We start from the raw sequence: 10,857 nt of genomic DNA, 5'->3' as shown, positions 1-10,857 counted from the left end.
AAAAGTATTTGAAGTGGATCAAAAGATTCAAAACTGCAAATGTGAATTGGTACCAATTTCTACTTTTGTTTCAAGTGTGAAGCTAATGGATATATGTGACATTTTGAAAATCTTAATCTCCACATTTTATAGAATGACTTGCAAACTTTTGGTTTAAAAAGCAAGGTGTTGGGACAACGGGAAGCTGGTACCTACTGTATTTAGTTTGACCCCTGTCATGATGTTGAAATGCACAGTAGGGGGCTGTCCACACAGATCTTTTAGTCATATATACATAGCTACAGACATGAAGATTTGTGTGGAGCATTGTAAATAGTGAGTTTTCATCGCTGGGTATCTCTTTCCCCATTTGTTTATTGAACACTTATGTTTAACAGATTACTGTACTCAGACTGACAATAAACAAACAGATTTACTAGGTTGTTAGAGGCCATTGGTCACTTGTTTATCTCTCAGTTCAAAGAAGGGATTCATGAAAAGTGTGATAAGGCATCAATCGTGTAAGACTTTAAAGGGGGACAACCCAGCATGGTAATTTATGGCTTTGGATTGAATTACCAGGTGTTTTATTGATATTGTTTAAGATATATTGTGGTAGCCTCTGTATTTGGTAGATCCTGTGCCAATTTCAAACTAGGACTTGTGGTTAATATAGGTTTATTGTGTTTGAACAGGTGATGGACAGACACACATTTAAATGTTCAAATCAATCTTGTTTTATATAGACCTAACGAATGGACAGGGAAGAATCGTGATTTAACTTTTGAAATGTATTTTTGCACTTGAAGATCTAACCTTCTACAGGACGGAATGATCTCAATGACTGTGTGAATCAATTCTGGAAAACCACCTTAAAATCAGGGTTATTCAAAAGTATTAGGAGTGACTTTCATCTGTTCTAGCATTTCATTGTGCCTGTCCAAACCGTTTAGCATTTTATTCAATTTTCATGTCCAAACTGTTTAGCATTTAATAGTGTCTTTCCAAACTGTTCAGAATTTTGTTGTCTCCGCTAACCTTGAAATCATATGTTCAGACTTTTCAGATATTTGTTAGTCTTGAAGCTGGTATCTTGCTAACATGGTTTAAGGTCAGGCTACTTCTGTTGTCCATTATTTATTCTAAAGACCTCTTTGTACATTTTGATTTTCCTAATGGTTGGAGATTTACTTTGAATTGTATGTGCTACAATCCTCAGAATAGATTTACAAGGTTGCTAATACAAAATAATTGTTATATTGTAAAATCAACTCCTAAAAATTATTTGATACCATTTGGTATTACATGGTTATAGTGTAAAGATGCATAATTTAAATGGATACGTCAAGTTTTATACTAGTTGACCTTGTTCAACCTAGTTTCAGACCTTGGATCTCCAAAATGATCTGAATCTTTTGCTCCTGTTAGCCTGTTTTGCAGATATTGAGCTGTTAATTTGAATATATAGCTGTTATACGAGTAGTTTAAGATCACATGCAAGTTTGATTAAGGTCGACTTACTTTTGACTGAAAAATTACAAAATGTCAGGCATATGTGTAGTATTTTCTTGGATACAAGATATTCTTTGTATATTTCAAATGTTAATTTTATATTTCATATCGTCTTCAAAGCTTTTGGATATACAGTGGATGAAGCATTTCATAATCTGCAAACAAATTTGGTAGAAATTTTTAAAGCTTCTCAAATGTTTCATTAATTACTGAGAGACAATGGAATTGTTAGCTAGATGATAGATGCAATTTGTGGTATCTTTAACCTCTGAACAAAAATATTTGTGGTCAAATTACGGAACTAGTTTTACAAATTGAATATATTCAAGGCTGCATTACTGAGAAGACTTTAAAAATTTCTAAAAATTAGCTTATTTTTATCTGAAGAATTTGTACCAATATTTGTTCACTGTGCCACTCTCCATGACTATTTAATGATAGACACAACTTGTCAACACTCTTGAGAAAAAGAAGTGGTTTTCTGTGTCCTTAGGAGGTCGTTAATTTTTTTCAAACAGTCTGATTAAGTGTTTAGCTAAGGATTAAAGGTCCCTCTCTATTGCAAAACCTGGATCAGTTCTGCATAACTCCTGATAATATTTTGTTACAGGGCTTTATGTAATGTCGTAGATAATATATTGACACAGTGCTAGTCTAATCGCACTGCCACACTTGAGGTTCATGGCTCCATCGTTGCAGGGGGAAAAATTCAAAATCCTCTTCTGCAAATCTCCGATTACCGCATGTCACTGTGGAATGTGACAGGATTTTCTGTCAATCACAAGCTATTTTTGGTGCAAAATTAATGCAAGAAAGTTAGATAAGTGTTGGAAGTCAATGTCAAGCCTCGTGCTCTTATCGGTGGCCAATTCAGGATTAAGTAAATAGGAAATTGTTGATTTATTGTCGATTAAATGATTAAGGTTTTTAAAAAGATACCCCCTTGAATTTTCAATAGAGATGTGATCTAGTTTTGTTTAGGTTAGAAAATAAAAAATATATTTTTGGGATGAGCTGTTTCATCAAATATTCCATTGATTGTCCAATATCCATAAAATATCCATTGTAAAATAAATGACTACTAGCAAATACAGAAATACAACCATGGGAATAGATGTTTTTTATGTGCTTTTGATTGATTTATGTAAAAGCTGAAATAATTCTTTATTAAACCTTGCAACTTTTTAAATTAAGATCATTCAATTTATAGGTAGCAATTGTAAAAAAGGGTTTCTGACTAATTGAATAACCTTTTAATAAGTATATATTAAAAAAGTATTTTCTTTTCTTGAAATGAGCTTTCAAGCTAGAATGTGCAAGTATATAACGCAAACAGACGTCTATTGGGTCTTTTTTAATATTGTATTGCACGGAGTTGAAATTAGAGATGAGCATTAATAGCATTGAGCTTTTTGAACTTTAAGCTTAAGACTGTAACATTTTATGAGTTTTTGAAGGCTAGGTATTGACACTTTCAAACTTATTCGGAGAAACAGTTGTGTTGTAAAAGATTTTTTTTTTTAAATTACATAATCTGTCAATTGTCTATTGATTCAATTTGAAGTGAAGCTACATCAAAACTTTGCATTGGGAAATTATTTTAAGAAATATAAGTTGCTTGTTACATAAACTAGTAAATCTTGTATCGCTCTACGACCTTGCATTTCGCTGTTGTTTTGCAGGTTAAATGCACTTTCTTAATGGTATACTTCGCCGATGGTGTACAAATTTTTATCAATGACCCACATTTTTTATCATCGATAATTTATTATTTTTAAACTACAAACATTCCACTGTATCATAGCACTTCTGAATTTCAACTTGAAAATTTCATTCATAAAAATATTGGTTGGAAAAGTTAATCAAGCTAGATTGTTTTCAGAAATCTTGAATGAACTAAAGATGTCTGTTTAAATGTTATTTTTTACCCCATGCAAAGAAAAACAAATGGAAATAATAGATTTTTGTTAAATGATTTTGAATCCTATCAGATCTTGGTCTTCAAATGAACTATTTGAAAAACATTTGTTACTTTTTGGACGATATATATAAATCTATTTGAATACAAAAGATTTAGAAATATACAAAAGGTTGAAAGAAATTTCTTTGCTCAAAATAACCAATTGTGTGTTGTAAAGAATATATAGAAAGTTAAAAAAAAAATTCAAAGAGTTTTACCGAGTCTTCCAAAATAAGATTATTATAATTCTTAAGTAAGTTAAAGAACAAGTTTAAAAGGTGATGCATCCATGTTTTTTTTTTGGTAATCTTTTGAGTGACCAATTGGTCAGTTACATGCAGATGATTTTCTTTAGATGTAAGCATTTGTAAGATCATTTTCAAATTTAAAGAAACCTCTGCATGCTTTATCTGTAAATATGATTTAAAACCGCATGCTTTCTGTTAAAGATGGCTAGACATGGGTATTGCTTTCTAGTGGTAATGGTGACAGACTCGGGAGTGAACAATTTTTCTGTTTAAATCAGTTTCATAGTAACTACTTTTAATAATTCAATGAAATTTTCTATAAAGTTGTATTACTATCAAAACATATATCAGTTTGACAACTATTTCAAGGCAAGACATATCTGTCTTAGCAGGTTGTATTACAAATTTTATGGATTATGGCCCTTTGCATGATGAGTTGAGATGAAGTTACAAATGCTTCGTTCATAGAAACTAGATAACTTGATCAGTTTTAAAAAAATTATTCAGAAAATATTTGAGTTCAGGTAGATAAACATACAATTCACAATACACTGCAGTGCATGTATAAAGCAATCTATACTACTCTTTACTTCCAAGGCATCAATTTGTGAGTATAACAATAGAGGATTATAGTACTAAAGTTTTTCTTTATATATTGACAGGTCTCTCCAAAGAAAGATGCTAATTCCAAGAAAGCAAAGAAAACAGCTAAAGCCAAGTAGATAGTATTACCTCTGATTATGGACTTGATAGTGAAAGTGCTGATATTTTCTACATTTTGTTTTGATTAATAAATTTTTCAGAAAACTTGGTTATTGGACTTGTTATAGGTTAATCAGTGAGTAGAGTATTGAGTTTTCAAGGCTCCACTTATTCAAATTAGTCCTATAGTTATCATGTCTATTAGTTGAAAGTTATCTTTATGCAATTTTGATTTTAAGGCTTCTGGTATTTTTTTTTACCCTGGCTCATGAGTCTGGCATATATAGGAATCTTCGTGTCCTTTTGTCACACTTTAGGTTTCATGATAAGAAACAGCTTTTAAAAGCTTTTAAAATTGAGATTTTAAAAACCTGTTTTCAGGCAAAAAATGAAACTCTTTATTGGAGAAGTTTATAAAAGTGATCAAATTGGTATATTTGAAATGTTTACTTTTTCTATTGGCCTTAAATGTTACATGTATGCCCATTTTTGTTTTTTGTTTTTTGCAAATCTATATATAGGTATTTATCCTTTAATAATATAGAACATCGCGATATTTGATATTCGCATTGATTTGCATCCCTGCCCCTGGCAACATATTTTTTGGGGGAAAATCCTGAAATGTACCCATCGCGTCAAAGAGAAACCTGTACACCTTTTTATGTTCAGGCATGTTTGAGTTCACTGCTGTCTTGAAACTTTATAAAGAAAAAAATGTTGATACATCATCTTGCTTTATCTCTTTTCAAAGGAAATACTGTACAAATTAGTCGCAACAGATTTGCCCGTGTGTTTTAACAACAAATTATTTACTAAAAGCACTTGATGACACACTTTAATTTAATTTTTTTTTGTGTATTACAGGGGGGTGGGATAAAGTTTTGTGGGTGGTATTTATGGTAAATAGTCTTTTAACCTGAAATATTTTAGTCTGCACTTTTAAAAATTATTTAATTTTTTAGTATTTTTTAAAATTGCTCAAGACAATTGCAACCAGTTAGACTTTAAGAACATTAAATGATGGACAATAGCTGGTAGATAAATTTGTCTTTTAGAATACAACTGTCATGTAAGAAAAGTGATGATGCTGTGTGGATAAATTTATTGGTTTTCAATAGTTAAATTAAGTGTCATCCCTTCAATCATTTTCACAATTTAACAAATTATGGAATAATAAAGAAGTAGTATCCTGAGTGACTGGTTATATCCCATACTACAGAAATGGTGTGCACTAGCTGCAAGAAAGTAACCAGAAACAAATGCAAAATCTAGACAAAGGAGATGAGAATCTAGGATGGTCTTTTATGCCCCACCCACGATAGTAGAGGTGCATTATGTTTTCTGGTCTGTGTGTCCGTTCGTCTGTCCCGCTTCAGGTTAAAGTTTTTGGTCAAGGTAGTTTTTGATGAAGCTGAAGTCCAATCAACTTGAAACTTAGTTCAAGTGTTCCTTATGATATGATCTTTCTAATTTTAAATTTGGACTTTTGACCCAAATTTCACGGTCCACTGATCATAGAAAATGAAAGAGTGAATTTCAGGTTTAAAGTTTTTGGTCGAGGTAGTTTTTGATGAAGTTAAAGTCCAATCAACTTGAAACTTAGTACACATGTTCCCTTTGGTATGATCTTTCTAATTTTAATGCCAAATTAGATTTTTTACGCAATTTCACGGTCCATTGAACATGGAAAATGATAGTGCAAGTGGGGCATCCATGTACTTTGGAAACATTCTTGTTTTTAGATATGATGTGGTATGAGTGCCAATGAGACAACTTTCCATCCAAGTCTTAATTTGTAAAAGTAAACCATTATCATGAGGTAGAAGTAAAACCTTCAATACAGAGTCTTGGCTCACACCTAACACAAAGCTATAAAGGACATCAAAATGACTTGTGCTAAACAATTCCAACAGGAAAACCAACGGCCTAGTCCGGACTAATCTAAGTAAAAAAATATAAATACTTTTGAACCACGTCAACAAACGACAACCACTGAACATCAAGTTCCTGACTAAGGACAGTTGAAATCAAAATTCCAAGGAAACGTGTATTTTCCTTGAATTTGGAGTTGATAGGTTAAGAGTTACTCTATAAAGAAAAATTGTTTTCTGAGTTGTAATTTCGATCATTTGAGGGCTTTGTATCCAGTCAAGGTCATTGAACATTGCTGTTGTTGACTTGTTATTCCTGTGCTTGGTTGGATTGCAACTTGCACAATTGGAAAGTATATCGGAAAGGGGAAAGAACTTGAAAGATTTGGTCGACAGTCCAGTAAAAAATCGATAACTATTGCTAAAACAGATTATTTTGTTAAGGGTAGTCCGCTTTAGATTATTATCGTTCATGCCGGTAAAAATTAGCCTTGTTGCAATGTAGAAAATAATGTGACATGATTGAAATAGAGACGAACTTTCGACCAGAGATTAAATGATGTTATTAACTAAATGTTGCCTTACAACCTTTAACAATGAGCAAACCCAATACCACATAGCAAGCTATAATAGACCCTACACATGTTGATTATTCTCTTCAATCATAGCAGTAATTTGAAACCTTGCAATAAACATGATTTGTTGTGTATGTACATTTCCGGGAGAGCATCATTTGGCAATGACCGATATTAATATGTCAAGTTGCTGTTGGCTAAACCTTCCTGGCAGATAATTATTCGTACATATAGATAAGCAAGTTAAATGCTCTAAACTTTAATTTGGTGATATGTTTCATCTGGTAGTAAACACTGGAACACTTTAATATCTCAAATCACAATTCTGAAAAAGCTTAAAAATGGTGACCTCTGGAATTGAAGGTTGAGTTATATTTCTAATTGGAAACTTTTTGGAAGCATAAACTAATAGCTTTGTCAGTCTATCAATATGTCAGAAACAAATGGTTATGGTTACTTGCATGTCGTGCTTGATTTGCATGAAACTATTACAGATGAAATATCTCGTGAAATATATACAAGGAATAAAAATATCTACAAAACTTGGTGGAAACGGTCATATAACTCCTTTTAGCAGTTAGTATATGTAACTGATAGGTTTTGTCTCGCCTTGATTGAAACAAAAAGATAGACATGTATGCCATTTCATACGGTGACAACAGTAGCGGCGGCCCCAACAAGATGTCAGTTTGTGATTTGGTCAGTTTATGGGGAACCACATGTGGTAGGTCAATACATGTATATGCATTGACTTGACATATCAACGATATAAGGATGAGGCTTAGAAACTGGGAAATGCGAGGATCTGTCGAGCTTTTTCCCCGTTTCGGACCGAATCCTTATATATATCGTTGATATGTCAAGTCAATGCACTATTATTGTCTTTATACTGCAATCTATAAAAAACATTTTCAATTGTGGTTTAATGTGTTAATGTTATTATTTGCTTAAATATTGAAACTTCTCCCTTTTACAAAAAGGCCTCATATCATGCAGGCGGTGAAATATAAAACACGATGAAATGTACATGCTGAACGAATTTGTTTGAGAGTGAACTAAAATATCAGCAATAACCATAAAACATAATAATTTATAGTTTGCAAACCAAAAATATTAACAAGTGAAATATGTTATTTTTCTAAAAATTGCAAAAGAAATAAATTTGAGTCGTTGTATACATTGGAAACAAGAACTGGTTGAATAGGTCGTATGAATAATTAATTATAATTTCGGAAATTTCTAATTCAGCGGTAAGACCCCTTTGGTTACCGTATCTGTGATACCGCGGTTGTAAAATGGCATCTGGAATTTCTTATGTATGTACTCGAGATTCCGCCAAATTAGACGCACCCCTTGATTGACTGCAAGGGTACAGTGGATCCATGTACGCTCCCTAAGGATTAATGGAGATGTGTCCTTTACAATATTATCCCACCACCAGAACAATCCCCACCCAACACCGCCCAAGGGAGCGTGTAGGACACCGGGAAGTCTGTTATTATGGTGGAGGAAGCCGAAGTACTCGGAGAGAACCACCGGGCCACTCGGTGGAAACAGACAAACCAGAGAGATATCAGAAGATTGATCTCCAGGTCAAAGTAGGGGACAACTTTGACCAACCGAGGCCCCCAAAGTACCCATTCTAGTTTAAACTCCGGTGTGGGTACCAGAGATGTGTGTGAGAGGGTGAAAATTACCCTTCTGATGTACTGATATTTTTAGCACCCCGATTTTATCGAGTCCGGTAATTATAATGTACCTGTGTGAAATCCGAGGTTTATTAATAAGAAGGTGACACTGTATCATATAAAATCTCTACCTTCAGATGAAGTCGTATGATGTAAAAAACTTGAAAAACGGACGAGAATTGTTCAAACTACAACAGTTTAGCATGGAAAATTGTATTTAATTTAGCATATTTTTGCTTTTTACCGTTTGTTTTAAACTGTTCTAAAAGTATTTTCCGGTTAAAAGCGGATCCCGAGTTAAACAGTTAAATATCGATGAATCGATCAGGTTTCACATGATGTTTAACAAAATAATGTAGGCAAATCTAGACATAGATTTGTTTACTGTTGAAATGTGCAAAGTTTATCGAGATTGAAAAAGAAGGATATTTACTTTCAAGTATTCTAAATTTATGTATATGTCATTGATTACATTATTGAAACTGGACAACTAAAACGGGGATAATATTTTCGTAAATATTTTTTTTTTAATTGTTTATTGAGGGCCCTCATGGGGTTTTTGATTATGTGATTATTTGGCCGTTTTTTTAATGATTATTTGATTATTAAGCCAAATATTTCATGATTATTTGATTACCTAGGACTGTATTTTTAGTTTATGATTATTTGATTACTAAAGATAAGCAAATATTTAATGATTATGTGATTATATTGGCAAAAAAATGGTGATTATGTGATTACTAGGACCCCCATGAGGGGCCTCTTTATTGTGGAATGCTTGTATTAATGTAACAAGCTACAGCAAAAATTATAACAAACCGACGAAATGGGCTTGAATCTATCTGTCTTACGGCAAATTCATTTTTACCAAATTAGTTTATGTATCAAGAACTTAAATTGAAGGATAGAACCGTTTAGAATTGTGAATATTTTAATTGACTAATACACGAAAGACTTAGATTTTTCGTATTTAATAAAGGGGGTCCAAATGTAGTTTTTGTACAATCATCTTCTTAACTTACGGAAATGTTTTTTTTAACTGTATGTAAATATTAAAATTGAAAATGACCCAGCCTTGTTCTCCAATTTCGAATGTGATAGGTGTCGATTTAAACTATTAAGACTCAAACTAACCAAAAATAGGGAAAAAAATGACTAAAATAAAAATTGAACGAATGACTCTATTCGGCAGTGTACATCAACGGAATGTAACGAATGGACTATTCGGGTTACCTCGCACGTACATACGACAAAAACTTGTCTGTCCGTAATTCTCCGTGAACACGAAAATGACCGAGAAGTGTCAGTGATTTGATCGATCAACTTCCATGCCAGCTATTGAACCAATTAACGAGTTATCGAAAGATGGGCGGTAACGCAGATGAAACCTTTGAAGTGACAACGATGTTATTCCTTGCAATATTACTTCCATGATATGACATAGAAATATACGGTCAACGCATTTTGACTGCTCAAATAGAACGAGTGCAGTATTCGCATTGGCAAGTCTCATTTCCATGGAGAACATTTGGCCCCGCCCCTTCAACATAATGAGTATAAACAGATCTACATGTCTGTCTGATAGACGTGTTCACCTGATCTTTGTCTCCTACATTTGATCAGTGATCAACTTTCCAATTATGATTCTCAGATACTTCTCAGGTGGCGTAAAGAAGGAGTTATTTGCTGGTGATGCTTGCATAGGAGTCACTTGTCCTGTCGACACACACGGTTTCGCTCCTTTGGATTTGATACGGTTCCCTCAGTTTGTGTTTTTACCTTGATTTATATTTTCTTGCCATGATGGATTTATGAGATTTGCATATCTAATTTAAGGTGAACAGGAACGCCATATTTACCTTTACCACATATTCATGGTTCATATGTCAAGGTTTCTGTGGTTTCTCGCATACCATAAGCACTAAATAAATTGTATTTGATGTTTGCATCTAAGGTTTATACGTTTGTATTGCAGGTTTCGTCTGACAATGCCAATGGCTTCATTTCCATGCATCATCGATTTTGTTTGTGATATTTGTAAAAAAAAAAAAAGGCAAACAATCTCAGGTGTCCTGGAAGGGTGAGGAAATCCTGGTCTTCATTTGACACCCATTGGGTTGAACATGCAAGAACAAATCCTGTAATAAATCTAATTCGGTTGGTGATACATTCGGGGGAAATAGTAGTGGTTACGACAACACAAACATATCTCTCGTCATCTGTGAAACAACTCCTAATGGCGTCCGCAAACTTTTCAAAGAGATGATTTCAAGTTCACCAGTTGGAACTCTTAGTTTAATAGCTACCATTTGAGCAGCAACC

The 10,857-nt window shown here is 33.2% G+C and overlaps 1 protein-coding gene across 4 annotated transcripts in view; it reads left to right on the top strand.

Annotated features, from left to right (window-relative positions):
- LOC143072898 (mitotic apparatus protein p62-like) overlaps nt 1–4,509 on the top strand; it is a 40,051-nt gene extending 35,542 nt beyond the window's left edge. For all 4 annotated transcript variants that reach the window (XM_076248050.1, XM_076248048.1, XM_076248049.1 and 1 more), the window contains one exon: nt 4,362–4,509. In XM_076248050.1, coding sequence (XP_076104165.1) covers nt 4,362–4,421 — 60 coding nt within the window. In that variant the 3' untranslated portion in view covers nt 4,422–4,509. The remainder of the gene's footprint in view (nt 1–4,361) is intronic.
- The last annotated feature ends 6,348 nt before the right edge of the window (nt 4,510–10,857 follow it).

Source organism: Mytilus galloprovincialis, chromosome 4 (genome assembly GCF_965363235.1).
Source record: "Mytilus galloprovincialis chromosome 4, xbMytGall1.hap1.1, whole genome shotgun sequence".
NCBI classification, from domain to species: domain Eukaryota; kingdom Metazoa; phylum Mollusca; class Bivalvia; order Mytilida; family Mytilidae; genus Mytilus; species Mytilus galloprovincialis.
Note: the sequence above shows the minus strand (reverse complement) of the source record. Positions and strands in the feature narration are given on the sequence as shown.